This window comes from Thamnophis sirtalis, unplaced genomic scaffold, assembly GCF_051295495.1.
Source record: "Thamnophis sirtalis isolate CommonGarterSnake01/CBP01778 unplaced genomic scaffold, rThaSir2_p1.2 scaffold_14, whole genome shotgun sequence".
Taxonomy (NCBI): domain Eukaryota; kingdom Metazoa; phylum Chordata; class Lepidosauria; order Squamata; family Natricidae; genus Thamnophis; species Thamnophis sirtalis.
The window spans coordinates 41,708,976-41,727,589 of NW_028261394.1; the positions used below are offsets into that span (position 1 = coordinate 41,708,976).

The 18,614-nt window shown below is 43.6% G+C and overlaps 1 protein-coding gene across 1 annotated transcript in view; it reads right to left on the reverse strand.

Annotated features, from left to right (window-relative positions):
* Positions 1–28: 28 nt before the first annotated feature.
* LOC106539409 (ATP-binding cassette sub-family C member 12-like) overlaps positions 29–18,614 on the reverse strand; it is a 39,256-nt gene continuing 20,670 nt past the window's right edge. Inside the window, 5 exon segments of the mRNA XM_087729308.1 lie at positions 29–208; positions 8,442–8,645; positions 11,795–11,867; positions 17,565–17,601; positions 17,604–17,688. Of these exon segments, the coding sequence (XP_087585434.1) occupies positions 29–208; positions 8,442–8,645; positions 11,795–11,867; positions 17,565–17,601; positions 17,604–17,688 (579 nt within the window).

The following is an 18,614-nucleotide window of genomic DNA, read 5'->3' on the forward strand; positions in this document are numbered from 1 at the left end:
CAGTACCAGAGAACTAACTTTGGATAAGCTAATAAGCAGCAGCACGAAATAAGTCCAAAGAACTAAAACCCACAATGACGTCTTCTGAACGCTGGTTATAAAAATGTTGCGCGTAACGGCCCTTGGCTTTCAACAGCTGTGCGTGGGAGCCACTTTCCAACATCTCCCCATCTTCCAACAAGATGATTTGATCACAAAACTGCAGATACTGCGGGTATTAAGGAAAGTGAAAAGAATCAGTAAACTAATGAGCGGCTTGTAGGGTTCGCATTTCAGGGCCCCACGTTGACACCAGTATAGCAATAGCACTTAAGACTTATATACCACTTCATAGCGCTTTACAGCCCTCTCTAAGCAGTTTGCAGAGTAAGTCTATGGCCCCCAATAATCTGGGTCCTCGTTTCACTCACCTTGGAAGGATAGAAGGATGAGGATTGAACTGCTGGCTATGGGCAGAACCTGCCATATTGCATTCTAACCATTGTACCACCAAGGAAGAAAGGAGGGAGGGAGGGAGGGAGGGAGAGAGCATGGATGGAATAGCAATAGCACTTAGACTTATATACTGCTTTACAGTGCTTTACAGCCTTCTCTAAGCAGTTTATAGAGTCAGCCTATTGCCCCCAACTATCTGGGTCCTCATTTGATCCACCTCGGAAGGATGGAAGGATGAGTCAACATTAAGCCTGGTGGGATTTGAACTGCCAAATTGCAGGCAGCCAGCAGTCAGCAGAAGTAGCCTGCAGTACTGCACTCTAACCACTATACCATCACGGCAGCCTCGATTTATGATCATGGTTGAGCCAAAACTTTTGTTTAAAAGTTTCACGCTAAGAGAGGTATTTGTTAAGTGAGTTTTGCCCTATTTTCAACCTTTCTTGCCACAGTCGTTAGCGAATCAATGCACTTGTTAAGTTAGTAATCTGGTTTTGAAGTGAATCTATTTTCTCCACCGACTTTGCTCATCAGAAGGTCACAAAAGGGGATCACGCAACCTTGGCGGCTCTGGAATTATCATAAACATGAGTCAGTTTGCCAAGCGGTTGAATTTTGATCACGTGACCATGGGGATGCATACGTTCTAACTGTGAAAAATGGCCCTAGGTCACTTTTTACAATGCCTCTGTAACTTTGAATGGTCACTAAATGAACTGTCATAAGTCCAGGACTACCTGTAGAGTTTTGGGATTGTTGTTAGTTCAAGAGACACAAGATCAAGGAAGAGATATGACCATTTTAACTTCACACGTTCTGTTAAAATATTCATGACTGGGAGAGACATGGGAACAAGGTCAGCCAATGAAGAGGCATAGCAACTAAACAGCTTAAACAGATCTGAGTCTGTGCAGAGAATTGAAACAGAAACTTAAGCAGTCTGCTGCTGTGAGAAGTAAACTAGCAGTCTGTCTGGGCTTGTCTGCTGATATGAAACTAACTGTCACTCTCCTGCCTTCCAAATGTTTACTTGGAAGAACCACCTGTTGGTATTGTACATTTATTCATTTATTCTTATGTATATAAAAAAGTTAATGAATCCAGCTGAATCAGTTATCTGTGTGTGCTTTCTGGATTTGAATATATTCAACAAACTGACACATTCACTGAATGAATGGTTGTAAGGCGAGGACTACCTGTAATCCTTTTTCAAAAGTCTTTATTATTGTAGGAGAGAAGAACAAAATTTGACCTATTTGCATCAAACAATATTGACATGGGGTTATCTTGAGTGTCTTTCTCACACATCCCTCTTTCTGGGTCCAAGTACAGGTAATCCTTGACTTACGACCACAATTGAGTTTCCATTGCTAAGCAAGACAGTTGTGAAGTGAGTTTTGTCCCATTTGATAACCTAAATACATTGTCAGGGTGCCCTAATTAACTCACGAGCCTCGAGCCAAGTTTCAAAAGAAATCCAGTCATTTATTAGGAGCAGCATGTCAGCACGTTCCCGAGTGGAGTCAGCTCTGCGCCATGTGATTTATGGTTCAACTATGACCCTGTTTCCCCCCTCCACACAGAGTGTGTCACTAATCACATTGTCCAACGAGGCACTTTCGCAGGCTGCAAAAAACACGCCTCTCAGGCCTTCGGTAATCTGAGAAAGGTATGCGTGGAATGTACTTCTGAATGTGGCTGCTGAGCTGCTCCTTCAGTTCTCCCCCCTCCTGCCCATGGCAACTCAAGAGCAGATCCTGAATGCTTTGCGAGTTGACACACATTGTAAGTCAAGGATTCCCTGTATGTCCTTGTTTGTTTGGTGGATAAGAGTTTCGAAAGTTCTTATAGCAAATTATGCAGTCTGGATATGAAGCTAAGGAATGAAAAGCACAAGCCTTCCTTTGGCCACCCTCGTTAAATCAGAGATAAGACGGCAACGTTTGAAGAATGCTAAAATTAAGAAGACTCTTTGAATGACTGGGCAAAGGAAGAGGTGCCAGCAGCTCAGCTTCCCTCTCAAATTATTGCTGCGTCCAAGGACACAGACGGATTAACCTCTGTCCCCCTGGACTCCCTCCCTCACTTTTATCAGTCCTGCACTTTTATCCCGAATTAACTTCTATCCTTTGGACTTCCTCCCTCACTTTTATCAGTCTTGCACACTCAAGTTTTTTCTCTCCTTTCTCTTTTGAAATGAGGCCAACAATCTAAACCTTTATACCAGGGGTGGGTTTCTTGCCCCGTTCCAACCGGTTCGGTTGGAACGGGGCCGGTGGTGTCCTTGTGCATGCGCGTAGCGCACACATGCGTACTAGCGTCTGTGCGATACTCCAGCTGCTCCTGGAGGGTCGCGCAGGCGCTGTATGCGTCCTGCGCATGCGTGGAAGCGCAGAACTCATCAAAACCGGGTAAGGAACGCGGGCGGGCGGGTGGGCCCTTCGCCGTTCCCGGAAGTTACTTACTTCCAGGTTCGCTGACCAACTGGTTCCCGGGGACCGCCGCGAACCGGTTGAAACCCACCCCTGCTTTATACGTGTGGATTGGATATTGAATAGTATCTTAAGCAGAGGTGGTATGCTACCGGTTTGGATCGGTTCAGCCCGAACCGGTAGCGGAAATCGTGGGTGCCTCCGTCCGCCCGCCCCATCTCTACGGCATCACTTTTTCTGCCAAAAGCGCATGCACGAAAGGCTGTGAGCATGCGCAGAGGTGGCGTCTGCAAGCGAAGCATTTGCGAACCGGTGGGGACGGTAAGTAAATGCCAACCCCGATCTTAAGCAAGCCATATTTTTTAAACCTCCTGTTTGGTTGGACAAGCCGCAATTAGCAGACTGACTCTAGGTGGCGGTGTTCATCTCCATTTCAAAGCCGAAGAGCCAGCGCTGTCCGAAGACATCTCCGTGGTCATGTGGCTGGCATGTCTAAACGCCGAAGGCGCACGGAACGCTGTTATCTTCCCACCAAAGGTGGTTCCTATTTTCCTACTTGCATTTTTACGAACTTTTGAACTCTAGGTTGGCAGAAAGATACAGAGATTCAATTAAATAAAACATAACAATTAAAAAAAAAATAGAGATAGGTGGATGGAGCTAGTGTATGTTGTAGTATGCTGTATTGCAGCAGCATAAAAAGATTCAATTGGGAGACTTGGTTTGAAATTGAAGCTCTGGGTCAGATGAGACTTCTGAACTGAATTGGCAAGTCAGTTGCAACCGTCCAGTCAAACTGATGCCACTGAATTGACCCGGATCCATTTTGAAGAATTTCTCTGCGTGCCCCAGAAGCCTTTATTCGAATCAATTTTTTTTTTTGGAAGTTTGAGTGAAAGTAGTTAGCTTAGACGTTCAAAGCGAATCGAAACGATTTTTGAAATCAAACTGGATTTAAGCTGGAACTGAACTGGATCACAAATTGCAATGAACCAAAAAAATGGATTTTGGCAGATTTATGCAAATTTCAGTCTCTCCCTCTCCCTCCCTCCCACTCTGTGTGTGTGTGTGTGTGTGTGTGTGTGTGTGTGTGTGTGAGAGAGAGAGAGAGAGAGAGAGAGAGAGAGAGAGAAATTCCCATTGTATGTATGTATTTATGTGTTTCTCCCTCCTTCCCTCCCCTCCCTCCCTGACTGTGTGTCTGTGTGTGTATGAGAGAGAGAGAGAGAGAGAGAGAGAGAGAGAGAGAGAGAGAGAGATTCCCATTGTGTCTATGTGTCTATGTGTGTCTCTCTCTCCCACCCTCCCTCCTTCCCTCCCTCCTTCCCTCCCTCCCTCCCTCCCTCACTGTGTGTCTGTGTGTGTATGAGAGAGAGAGAGAGAGAGAGAGAGAGATTCCCATTGTGTCTATGTGTCTATGTGTGTCTCTCTCTCCCACCCTCCTTCCTTCCCTCCCTCCCTCACTGTGTGTCTGTGTGTGTATGAGAGAGAGAGAGAGAGAGAGAGAGAGAGAGAGAGAGAGATATTCCCATTGTGTCTATGTGTCTATGTGTGTCTCTCTCTCCCACCCTCCCTCCTTCCCTCCCTCCCTCCCTGACTGTCTGTGTGTGTATGAGAGAGAGAGAGAGAGAGAGATTCCCATTGTGTCATGTGTCTATGTGTGTCTCTCTCTCCCACCCTCCCTCCTTCCCTTCCTCCTTCCCTCCCTCCCTCCCTCACTGTGTGTCTGTGTGTGTATGAGAGAGAGAGGGAGAGAGAGAGAGAGAGATTCCCATTGTGTATATGTGTCTATGTGTGTGTGTCTCTCTCTCCCTCCCTCCTTCCCTCCCTCCCTCCCTCACTGTGTGTGTGTGTATGAGAGAGAGAGAGAGAGATATTCCCATTGTGTCTATGTGTCTATGTGTGTCTCTCTCTCCCACCCTCCTTCCTTCCCTCCCTCCTTCCCTCCCTCCCTCCTTCCCTCCCTCCCTCACTGTGTGTCTGTGTGTGTATGAGAGAGAGAGAGAGAGAGATATTCCCATTGTGTCTATGTGTCTATGTGTGTCTCTCTCTCCCACCCTCCCTCCTTCCCTCCCTCCCTGACTGTCTGTGTGTGTATGAGAGAGAGAGAGAGATTCCCATTGTGTCATGTGTCTATGTGTGTCTCTCTCTCCCACCCTCCCTCCTTCCCTCCCTCCTTCCCTCCCTCCCTCCTTCCCTCCCTCCCTCCCTCACTGTGTGTCTGTGTGTGTATGAGAGAGAGAGGGAGAGAGAGAGAGAGAGATTCCCATTGTGTATATGTGTCTATGTGTGTGTGTCTCTCTCTCCCTCCCTCCTTCCCTCCCTCCCTCCCTCACTGTGTGTGTGTGTATGAGAGAGAGAGGGAGAGAGAGAGAGAGAGAGAGAGAGAGAGAGAGAGAGAGAGATTCCCATTGTGTATATGTGTCTATGTGCGTCTCTTTCCCTCCCTCCCTTCTTCCCTCCCTCCCTCCCTGTGTGTCTGTGTGTGTATGAGGGAGAGAGTCAGAGTCAGAGAGAGAGAGACAGAGACAGACAGACAGACAGACAGACAGACAGAAACAGATACACACACAATAGGAAACAGATAGACAGATAAAGTACATATAGACAAAGAGGCAGAGACTTCTGTTCAACAGAACAAGAGTGCAAATTTTAGAAAATACATTTATAGGGCACAGTCTGGTTTCTTAGACCTGGCTGAAACAACAATACTATTATAGGGGGGGGGGGAGGAAACAATATCAACAAATTACTATCGCTTTGGGAAGAAGAACTTACAACCTGTAAGCCCCAAGGGCTCCGTTTAGGTCAAACGATACAAATTCTCCCCATTCTTTAGACTGAGTATCTTTGTTTCTCTTCTGTTTCAGATGGACCGGGACTTCTGTGCCCTCTGCTGGTATGGAAAAGACACTTTATTTTTCAAGAGGGGGAGGAGGGAAGAAATAACCAAATAAAACCGCGGGGATGTGTGTTGAGAAAAGTCTTTTAAACAACGAAAAATAAAACCTGGGTGCCAAAGACTCCGAAGACCCTCTCAAACGTTGCATCGACTGTGGGAAAAGGATAGATGATTGCTGACCTCAATTCTTCCAACCAACAGCCTGAAAACCAAGCCATGCCACCATCTCTCTGCTCGGGGTTGTAAGAGCGTTGCCAAAATGCTCTAATTCATTTTCTGTTCTGTTAGACTCACTGTGCAATTGCCTCTCTCTGGGGGCATAAAACCCAGAATGCTTGTTACTTCTAAACTAATAGCACACTTACTGTCCAAATGTAGGTCATTATGAAGGGGACATTCACACACCAGAGGAAAATATTAGGAGTTCTGAAGAGGCTCTAATGGTTTGCAGGATTTTAAAAAAAATGAGGGAGGGAATGGAGGGTTGGGGGTTAATTTAAGGTGACCAGACGTCCCGATTTTGGCGGGACAGTCATGATTTCTAACAATTTGCCCCGCGTCCCGCAACGTTTTTAAAAAGTCCCGATTTTCTGGCTTCATGTTGAAAGCGCAGTGGATTTGCTTATGAAATCCTAACCGGGGCAAGACAAAAGACACTCTATCTAACCCCTCTCTATGTCTCAGTACTTTCATTGAAGATATTAAAACATTAAAGCAAGAACAAGGACCCCCCCCACCCCTTTTACCTCCTTTTATAAGAAAAGATGACCCAGAAAAGATGAAAACATCTCAGGGATGAGTATCGGTTGAACATGCTAAGTATTGAAGACATACTGACCAAGAAAGATTGGGGGAGGGGGGAATATTGGGGTTTGGGGAGTAGGATGGAATATTCTGGGAAGAAAGTCAGATTAAAAATGTCTTAAAGGTCCCAGGATGATAAAGTCTTTAAAATTATTTTTAAAAAACCAAAAGCATCTTATCTATCTATCTATCTATCTATCTATCTATCTATCTATCTATCTATCTATCTATCTATCTATCTATCTATCCATCCATCCATCCATCCATCCATCCATCCATCCATCCATCCATCCATTTATCTATCTATCATCTATATAAACGGCTTTGTGCATATATGTTCAGATGACCAAGAAAGAACAAGTTCTCAACCAAAGAAATATTGATTTGATGAAGTGCTGACACATGTTGTGCCCCAAATATTGCATAAAACCATAGCTCATTATATGGTAGCATTCTAAATCCCATAACTGCTTGATATTATCTCATATGTGTGTGTGTGTGTGTGTGTGTGTGTGTGTGTGTGTGTGTGTGTGTGAGAGAGAGAGAGAGAGAGAGAGAGAGAGAGAGAGATTATCTCAAATTTTGTGTATGTGTGTGTTTTCTAGTATAACTCTAGAATGCCTCTAGCAATTTCAACCAAACTTGGTACACAGATGACATACTCCCCGGAGACAAATGCTGTGGGGGGTAAGACACCCCTAACACCCCTTGGGATGTGTGTTCTGTTAAGATGCAGCCTGTTGTGCCTTAAACTGGCTTCTACTGTACTGCCATAAAATGGCTTCTACTGTACAGCACAGTAGAGTTGCCATGGTAATGGCTTCAAAGTCTTCCATAAGGGGACTCCCTCTGGTAAGGGGGAAAATCCAAATTATGTTTGGTCTGGACATTTCCACCCTATAAATAAATACCTGGGCAATGCTGTGTTATTGGCTAATAAATTATAAAAAAAGCTTTTAAAAGGCTTCCCAAAAGGTCAGAATCCAGCTTGCAAAAATGATTACAGATAATCGTCAACGTACAACATCCAAAGTAACAACGGAACTGAAAAAAGTGACTTAGGACCATTTATCACACTTACAACCATTGCAGCATCCCCGTGGACACATGACCAAAACTTGGACCCTTGGCAACTGACTCTTATTTATGATGGTGGTAGTGCCCCAGGGTCATGTGATCCCCTTTTGTGACCCTTGGACAAGGAAAGTCAATGGGAAATCCGGATTTGCTTAACAACCATTGTTACTGAATTAACAATGGCAGCGACTCACCTAATAACTTAACTTAATAAAGAAAGGTCGTAAAATGAGGCAAAACTCACTTAACAAATGTCTCGCTCAGCAACTGAAATTTTGGACACAATTGTGCCTAAAAGGACTACTATATTGGATTTCTTTTATCCCAACTCCATTCCGGGTCAATTTCTGATTTAAGACAACATTCCTCATAGGTAAAGGTTCCCCAGCACATGCGTGCTAGTCATTCCCGACTCTAGGGGGCGGTGCTCATCTCCATTTCTAAGCCAAAGAGCCAGCACTGTCTGAAGACGTCTCCGTGGTCATGTGGCTGGCATGACTCAACACCGAAGGTACACAGAGCGCTGTTACTTTCCCACCAAAGGTGGTTCCTATTTTTCTACTTGCATTTTTACGTGCTTTCGAACTGCTAGATTGGCAGAAGCTGGGGCAAGTCACGGGAGGTCACTGTGGTGCTAGGGATTCGAACCGCCGAACTGCCGACCTTTCTGATCGACAAGCTCAGCCTCTTAGCCACTGAGCCACCATGTCCCCCCCCCCCACGTCGCACCCGCATTCCTCATAACCATTCCCTATAAAGTTCTTTCCCGTTTCTTTCAGCAACTCATTTACCTGCAGCTGATGAGATACCAGCAGGATGGTTTTCTCTTTAAGAGCTTTCTTGATGCATTCTTCAAATATAGACTTTCCAACTTGAGCATCCACAGCGGACAAAGGGTCGTCCAATAAATAAATATCTCGGTTTGCATACAGAGCACGAGCTAAATTAATTCTCTGCTTCTGACCTCCAGAAAGGGTCACACCCCCTTCTCCTATCTTTAAAAAAACAGAAGGGACACATCAATCAAACCCAAATACATAATATTCATATAAGCGTTTCCTTTTTAAAAGCTTCTTATCCTTAACACTATGTGGCATTGTCAGGTTACGAATTTCCCCGGCATTTATGACAAACGTTCGGAGGACTGATTCTTTATTCCATAGACCGTAATGTCCTTTTTAGTAAGAGCAGAGAGGACTGCCAGGTGTTCATCTTAAGAGTACCGTAGAGTCAGCCTAATTTTCCGAAAAATATTTTGGCCAACTATTGCATTCTGCAGAAGGGGAGATAAATCTTAACAGGCAAAAAGAAGGAGGTTAGGCCCCAAGTACCGATAAATTATGAAGACAACGGGGATATCCTTGCCTGAAGAGGAGAGGAAAAACAAAAAAAAGGGAAGATGACATCCACAACCATAGATCCAGGGGTGGGCGGTTGGGCGGGTTTTCAGGGATTCGGGAGAACTGCTAGCTTAGATTCTGTGCAGTTTGGAGAATCCCCATATCATACTCCTGGCTGGCCGCACCCATCCTGCCCCTCCCCTCCCAGGAGTTCCCATGTGGCCCGTTTTGGATGCAGGGAAGTGCAGGGTGCAGGAGGCCTGGAGAGAGTGAAAAACGGGCCTACTGGAAGTTCAGGAAGGCCGCAAAACAGGCCCATTTCTGGCCTCCAATGGACCTCTGGAACCTGGGGAGGGAAAAACGCCTTCCCCTCCGTGGTGCAGGAGACCAACTAGGCCACGCCCACCATGGCCACGTCTATCCAGCAACCGGGCAGAGAACCCTTGCTAAAAATTTTGAAGCCCACCCCTGCATAGATCTATCACACAACTATGATTGTCTTGTTGATGATGGGGCTTCAACCACACCACCCATCCTTCCTAATGCTTCCTCTAAAGAGTTGCGGTCGACTACTGCTTGAATTACATGGAGGAATGTGGTTGAATAAGGTACTCCACTGCCTGTAGACCAACATTATCTTGAAGTTTGAAGTTTAATTTTATTTATAGGCCGCCCAATCCCGGAGGACTCCGGGCGGCTTACAGAGAGGGGAAAGGAAAGAAAATAAAAGAAAATAAAAATAAAATAGACAAGTTAAAAAGACAACACAGATACATTCATTTCCATCGGGGCTGGACCTCAGCAATGAAGTCAACAGCCCCAGGCCTGCCGGAATAGCCAGGTCTTGACGGCTTTTCTGAAGGCCATGAGAGTGGGTGAGGTCCGGATTTCCGGGGGTAGTTCGTTCCAAAGGGTCAGGGCAGCCACAGAGAAGGCTCTCCTCCGGGGAGCCGCCAGCCGACATTGTCTGGCTGACGGCATCTGAAGGAGGCCCACCCTGTGGGATCTTACCGGCCCTTCAAGAGAGGAGAGAGTGAGAAAGAAACTCAAGATTGTCCCATCTTGATTCTCTTTGGTATAACACAGAGGAGGAAATCTCACCGTGTATTCTATTTACAGCAGGCAACCAATTATATGGCATATGTGGTTACAGGGAATTCCTAAAAAGATATATTCAAGATTTTTCTCCTGCGAATCTATCAGTGTGTCAGAAACGTGGAAATCAACAGCAGCTGTAAGAATTCCAGGGTGGTCATAATGCCATTTTCACAACATCCACAGATGTTGAGCAGGGAAGCCAGGACAAAAGTACTTCACAGCGATGAGTCCCAAGTTTGATCATATTGCAAGCCAGAGTGCCGAGAATGAAAATGTAAACTGACAAGCTAGCTTGGAGGGACAAAAATGCCAAATCTTGTTAGAATAGATTTATCCACCCCCACCCCCACCCCCCCCACGGGAGCTCAGGCTTGCTTGCATTCCAGTCATTTCCAACAGAATACAGCAGAATGCTCAGAGAATAAAATAGGAATATTTAAAGCAAGTTTTTTTTTTTCTCTCTCTCTCTCTCCTTCCGATCCACTCATCCTTTGGTGATAAAAACACACTGTGGCCCAATTTAGGCTCAACGCATTATAACAAAGGCTGGGTTTATGAAACACATCAAAACAAAATTAGCAAAACACAATTGGTTTGAACATCTTGGCCTATCCGTTACACTTACAGGCTGACAGATGAGTTCCCACAACAAGCTGGACCCAATCCAGTGGTGGGTTTCAAAATGCTTTACTACCGGTTCTGTGGACGTGGCATGGCTTGGTGGGCATGGCAGGGGAAGGATACTGCAAAATCCCCATTCCCTACCCACTCCCGGGGGAAGGATGCTGTAAAATTTCCATTTCCACCCCACTCCTGGGGGGGAGAATGCTGTAAAATCTCCATTTCCACCCCACTCCTGGGGGAAGGATACTGCAAAATCTCCATTTCCACCCGACTCCAGGGCAAGGATACTGTAAAATCCCTATTCACCCCACCCCACTAACCTGCTTTCCAGCTCCGTTCTCCTGTGCAGGACAACAGAAGAAGACCCAGCCGGACTCGGGAGGCAGCAAATAGATGCAGTCGGGGCCAGGCAGAGGTGGACTTGCCGGTTCTCCAAACTACTCAAAATTCCCACTACCAGTTTGCCAGAACCGGTAAAGAACTGGCTGAATGCCACATCTGATCCAATCCCAGTTTACATTAGCCTCTTTGAAGCCCGGGGTGCATTAGCCATGCTTTGTGGCTTACTACCTTGTGCACAATTTTGGTTTATTCAACAAGCCACAACTAAGCCGTTATGTTCTGAAAGTCAGCCTATATTTGTAGCAAGCCCTGAAATCAGAATCATGTCACCCCCTAAATCTTCTTTGCAAAATATAGGAAACCCATTTGTATCACTGTTTCACAAATCTGATGTAATACCTGAAGATGCTTAACATGAATTAACATTGGAATTTTGTACCCTTCATACTAGGAAGACTATCTAAGGTTAGATTGGTCAATGGGCTTTAGGCCCAGTGATGCATTCTTTCTTTCTTGTAAATGCAAATATAATGCTGTCATCCATTAACCAATTGACCAAGAAACTCGGTAGGTGATTTGAGGTCAATCATTCTCCATCCAGCGTACCTCACTGAGTTATCACATGCATAAAATCAGAGGAGAGCTCCGAATATGTTGCCATGGGGTGATATACCAGTGCAACCGTCGGCTGGCGGTTTAATTTAGCATCCTTAAATTAAATAAAACCACATTATACTTACTTCAGTCATATCTCCGTAGGATAAACACTCCAGGTCCTTCTTGAGATTGCAAATGTTGATGATATGGTTATACCTAAAATATTAAAAACCGAACTGAACTGCTAGCAATGAATCTCAGCAAATTTCTTTCCCTTCTGTAAATGAGGCTGGTAACAATATTGTGATTATTATTGAGTCTTGTCACCTGCACCTCTATAAGTCTCTGGTTTGGCTCTGCAACCCAACAAGACAGTCAGAGACTTCAACAGATAATTAGAACTGCAGAAAAAACAATGGCTACCAACCTGCCTTCCATCAAAGATCTGTATACTGCACGAGTCAAAAAGAGGGCTGTGAAAATAATTACAGACCCCTCGCATCCTGGACATAAATTGTTTAAACTCCTACCCTCAAAATGACGCTATAGGGCACTGCACACTAGAACACTAGACACAAGGACAGTTTCCCCCCCAAAATGCCATCACTCTGCTAAATAACTAATTCCCACAATACTGTCAAATTATTTACTAACACTGTATTACTATTTTTTTATATCTTTTTTTTTAATTTTATTTTATACACATAAGCACATCAACAGAACACATAAACACATTAACAAAAATAACCACATAACTTAAAAACAACATAGGAACAATAAGTTCCATCGTATATCATACAGCAGTTCCAAATCGGTTTCTTTGCAGTTAGTGTTTTCCCTTCTACACATTTCTATCTTGCGTTCATAATCTCGTTATTCATTATCCATTTTTATATACATTTCTTTATTTATTTATACTTAGCTACTTATGATCAAGTATTATTTACCTATATTGTGCTTTATATTTTCACTGTCATTTATTCTCTTACATACAGTTATAGGTATACATTCACATAGTTATTCTTTTTCTTTGCCATTCTTATATTATTATTATTCCATTTAAAAGGATATAAGGTATAATTTGGAATGTATTGTTTACCATCCTTCACACCTGCTATGACACTGTATTACTATTATTCTTCTCTTCCGTCCTATTAACTATCTCTTCCCACTTGTGACTATAACCATGTTGCTTGTATCTTTAAAATTTATATTGTTTTATTTATTTCCTAGTATAATTTGATTGCTATTAGTAACCTATGACTATCACTAAGTGTTGTATCTTATGTTTCTTGATGAATGTATTCTATTTTGTTTTTCTTTATCTACACTGAGAGCATCTGCACTAAAGACAAATTCCTTGTGTGTCCAATCACATTTGGCCAATAAAGAATTCTATCTATCATTATTATTGGAGAAGACTCCTTCAATGTGGAGTAATGTCAGTTCTCCAGTCTTAGCTCAGTCTCAGCAGCCAGACCAGACAGTAAACATGACCAAATAGCCTAATTTAATTTTATTGTACAGCTGCACTAATAGAACCTTGCAGGTTTGAAAGTACAATTTTCCCACCATCAACTTGGCAGCCTGATTCAGAGGCACCAGGCTGCTCAACTGCTTTGAAATTCATCAAATTTGGTATTCAAAGCATTTTGGCGTGAAAAGTTTGTCCCAGGACTCGTCGTTTGTTTGGTACTCAATAAGCAAGGTAGAACTTGTTGATGCTGCTTGCCTTGTGACTTCCTACCAGTGGTGAAATTCATTTTTTTTTAACTACCGATTCTGTGGGCGTGGCTTGGTGGGTGTGGCTTGGTAGGCATGGCAGGGGAAAGATACTGCAAAATCTCCATTCCTACCTCACTCTGGGACCAGTCAGAAGTGGCATTTGCCATTTCTCCGAACTACTCAAAATTTCCACTACCGGTTCTCCGGACTACTCAAAATTTCTGCTATCAGTTCTCCGAACTACTCAAAATTTCCGCTATAGGTTCTCCGAACTACTCAAAATTTCTGCTACCGGTTCTCTGAACTACTCAAAATTTCCCCTATCCATTCTCCGAACTACTCAAAATTTCTGCTACCGGTTCTCCGGACTACTCAAAATTTCTGCTACTGGTTCTCTGAACTACTCAAAATTTCGGCTACCAGTTCTCTGAACTACTCAAAATTTCCACTACCGGTTCTCCGAACTACTCAAAATTTCTGCTACTGGTTCTCCGAACTACTCAAAATTTCCGCTATCGGTTCTCCAGAATCTGTCAAACCTGCTGGATTTCACCCCTGCTTTCTACCCTTTTGCAGCTGAAACAAAAGGTGCTAGTTAGTCACGTGATAACTCATGCCTTGGGCACATCCTCTTGCAGTCTTATCTTCTGTGGTCATTTTTGTGTATTTTTGTCTAATTTTCTCATCACTACAAGTAAACTAAAGTTTTAATTTTATCTAATCTATGTATTTATTAATTTGTAGGTTTATTTCTCATGTAAAGTAATTATATCAGTATGTAGGGTCTCCTGCTTGGATGGGGGGTTGGACTAGATGACCTACAGGCTCTGGTATTCTATTATATACAACCCTATCTTTTTATGTGTTGCCCTTAAAAATGTGTATTTGGATTGGGGACACATTACATCTCTTTACATTATTCCTTGTGGCAAAATTTTGTTTAATACTCATCATTTTTGATACTCATCGTGCCTCCCAGAACTAATTAATGATGAGTACTGAGGTATACTTAGCATTAAGAGCCGAGGTGGCGCAGTGGTTAGAGTGCAGTACTGCAGGCTACTTTAGCTGACTGCTAGTTCGGCAGTTCAGCTGTTCAAATCTCACCGGCTCAGGGTTGACTCAGCCTTCCATCCTGGTGGGTAAAATGAGGACCCGGATTGTTGTTGGGGGCAATATGCTGACTCTGTAAACCGCTTAGAGAGGGCTGAAAGCCCTATGAAGTGGTATATAAGTCTAACTGCTATTGCTATTGCTATTAAGGATCCCTCGTAAAACTCCTGTTCCACCCATTATGCAACTGTGGGTTGTGTTTCCTCTTATCTGGCCCTTCCCTAGGCAGCATCTCTTCACATTTTTTTCGCAAGGTGTAGAGAGAGCTCTTACAAGAACCAGCTGAGATGACTCGAGCAAAGAAGGCATTCAAATAACTGGGACCTTATCAATTATTTTACCCTTAGATATTGTGTGCAATATTTGAACTGAAAGTTGCTTTTCTATTTCATATCATTTCAGCAAAGCTTAATGCTTCCCTGCAGCATCTAATGGCTCGTGACATGCTGGTAATATTCCCCGGAGCCATTTTGATGATGTGTTAAAATGAGCTCTTGGGAGTTGTGTTGGCTTGCTTGTTTGTTCTCGCTAAGCTGGAATAGACTTTTCTCTTCTTTTCTCTCCTTTTTTTCCCCTTTTTGATCCACTCCAATATAATTTGAGTAAACGACAGAAGTGATATTTAGCAACTGTTTACTCTCACAGCTGAGTACACTGGTCGGGTATAATAATATTTAGAAAACTAATAAGAAAGAACAGCTTCCTTGGTTTCATTAAAAGGAAAGGATTTTCTGGGGAATACATAAACTGTTTAAAAATGAGAAGCTAAGACATGTCTTATCTTGATTAATCTAATTCAGGTTGTCCAGCTGAGGTCCTTGATCTGCCTGTGGCCCTCAGAATCCTTGGGTGAAGCCCTCAAAGACCTTCTAAAATGGCCAACCAAGTTGTAATTTTGGGCTTGACACATTTAAAAAGAACGTTAAATATGTGGGAAGTATTAAGGTTAACTGTACTCAATTACCTCACTCTTACTAAAAATTTCAAGTACATTTCAATTAAACCCATTTAAGTTATTTTGTCTTGTTAGCACCTCTTTCTTAAAAAATAACATCAGGCACAAGGAACCAGATCCACACATGTAGAGTTCAAGCTAACTACTTTATTACATTCTGCCTGTTATACAGGAATCTCCCTAGATTGCTTGCCTTCTCTTGGGAACAAGTAGATAAGTTCTTTTGAGCTAATCCCCTGCTTGAGTTTCCCACCCTGCCTGGGGGTTTCCTAACAAATACAGCCTCTGTCATGCTAATAGCAATAGCACTTACACTTATATAGTATAGTCTTTATTGTCATTGTACAAAATAAATACAACGAAATTGGTTATACCACTTCACAATACTTTGCAGCCCTCTCTAAGCAGTTTACAGAGTCAGCCTATTGCCACCAACAATCTGGGTCCTTATTTTGCCAACCTCGGAAGGATGGAAGGAAGGCTGAGCTAACCTTGAGCCAATCAGGATCAAACTGCTGGCTGTGGGCAGAGCCTGCAGTACTGCATTTTAACTATTGGGCCAACAAGGAAGGAAGGAAGGAAGGAAGGAAGGAAGGAAGGAAGGAAGGAAGGAAGGAAGGAAGGAAGGAAGGAAGGAAGGAAGGAAGAAAGGACGATAGCACTTAGACTTATATACTGCTTTACAGTGCTTTACAGACCTCTCTAAGTGATTTTTACAGAGTTAGCCTATTGCCCCCAACAATTTGGGCCCTCATTTTGTCCACCTCAAAAGGATGGAAGGAAGGCTGAGTCAACCTGGACCTAACTGCTGGCTGTGGGCAGAGTCTGCAATACTGCATTCTAATCATTGTACCAGGAAGGAAGGAAGGAAGGAAGGAAGGAAGGAAGGAAGGAAGGAAGGAAGGAAGGAAGGAAGGAAGGAAGGAAGGGCAATAGCACTTAGACTTATATATCCCTTCACAGTGTTTTACAGCCCTCTCTAAGTGGTTTACAGAATCAGCCTATTGCCTCCAACAATCTGCGTCCTGACAGAGACACCGCAGGCCGGTCACTCACTGTTTCCAGGGCAGCCACCTGGGTGGGCCAAATCTAAGTACTCTGCAGGCCGGATGCGGCCCACAGGCCTTGAGTTTGACACCCCTATAGGCGTTTCAAAGGACCAGACTACAAATAGAGAAGGCCCAATGCAAATGGCTCTTTGTCCTCAAATGAACTTCTTCAAACATTCAGGCCAACTTCTGAAGCCTCACATCAGTTCCCATTGCTCACACAGGTAGGATGGCTCAGAAAGACGGGCTTGTGATGCATTGCCTGCAGAAGTCCTCTGGCAATTTTAGAATCTGAGAACCTTTAAGGAGCTGACATTTTATGCCGCCATTTCATCTCCAACCGAGCAGTTATGTTTTGGTTTAATGTGCTCTTTAAAAAAAAAAAAATCTGACTTGCAGTTTTAAACATTTCATTTTGTTACTTCCTTTTTCTGTCCCTGGGGCATTTCTTATAAATGTGGCGAGAGAAATAAGTGGCTGTTTCCATAAATACGCCTGATAACAGTTATTTAACAGTGCAACATCCTAGCATTTAATTGAATACAAGGCTTGCCTTTTCCTTTATATAGCTAAGAATAAAAGGATTAAAGACTGAATTCCTTAAAAAAACCAAACAGAGCCAAAGATCAGCAAAGAGAGTGTGATAATTCTGAACAAGGGAGCAGCCTCCCCACGAACGCGCTAATCTTAACCTTTTTTATTACTTAAATTTGTAGTTACTTTTGGGGGTACGGTGGCTCAGCAGTTAAAGATGTTGAGCTTGTCAGCTAAGAAAGTAGACAGGCCAGGTTCAAGACCCGAGCTCCATGCAATGGGGTGAGCTCCCATCCTCATCCCAGAAACTGCCCACCTAGCAGTTCGAAATCATGCAAACGTGGGTAGATAAATAGGTACCACTTTGGCGGGAAGGTAAAAATTCTGTGCGCTTTCAGCGTAGAGTCATGCTGGCGACCATGACCACAGAAATGTCTTTGGACAATCCTGGCTCCCTCGGTTAAGAAAAAGAAGATGAGTAGTGCTAGGCTCGGACATGACTGGACAGGGGAAATCTTTACCATTTTTTATAGTTACCTTTGTTCATCGTAGTCTTCTCCAAACAGGATGTTACCCTCACATTTCCATAAAATATCCATGCTTGCTGGGACACATATGCCAAAGTGCCATTTACAACGACATTCCCATGATACAGATACATCTGAAGTGGACAGAAGCAGTGGTAGGATTTAGTCGTAGTTGTAAGGATTGGCTGGCCACGCCCACCCTTCCCCTCCCAGGAGTTTCTATGTGGCCCATTTTGGATGCCAGGTAAGTGCATGGCCCACACGGAGGCTCCGGGAAGGTGAAAAACAGGCCTCCCAGAAGTTCCAGAAAGGCCTCCGGAGCCCGCAGAAGGCCATTTTTGCCCTCCTGGAGGCTCGAAGAAAGTTTCCGGAGCCTAGGAAGGGTGAAAATACCTCCCCTCACTGTGGTGCAGCAGGCCGAGTAGGCAACGCCCACCATACCCACACCCACCCAGCAACATGGCAGAGAACCGGTTGCCCAAAATTTTTGAAAGCCACCCCTCGACAGAAGGAATGGTTTGATGTTAAACCTGCTCCCATGGGATTCTCAGTTATCTGTGAATCCAGGTATCACAAAGGGGAGAGGAAATTCTGCATACCAACACCAGCCCTCCCATCAGGGCCAAATAAGGCATCAGTTCTATTCTCCAAATTTAGATCTTATGCAATGAAGTGGAAATGATTATTTCCTTTGCTCTCGTTGCAATTTTGAAATTATGATTGGGGAAAGATTTTACTGTGTCTCGTACACCAAGAATTATCGGATAGATTGAATTTTCTGCATCTTGATTTAATTTGTGCGATGCAATCCCTTCCACAGTTTGCAGCATATTTAATTCTACAAACTTTCCTACATCTTCTCAAGGAAGCTTGTGAAACCTGATGTTTGGAAATACTGTCTGATCAGGGCCTCTTACAATTATACACAAACTGAAAATTGACTATCCATCGAATTAGCTATTTTTAGAAATAGTTCAAGACTCCCTCCTGGACATTTTAATGCAATTTGTATACAGATTTGGAGAGCAAATGCATGATTTTTTTTTTTTTAGATCTGCTT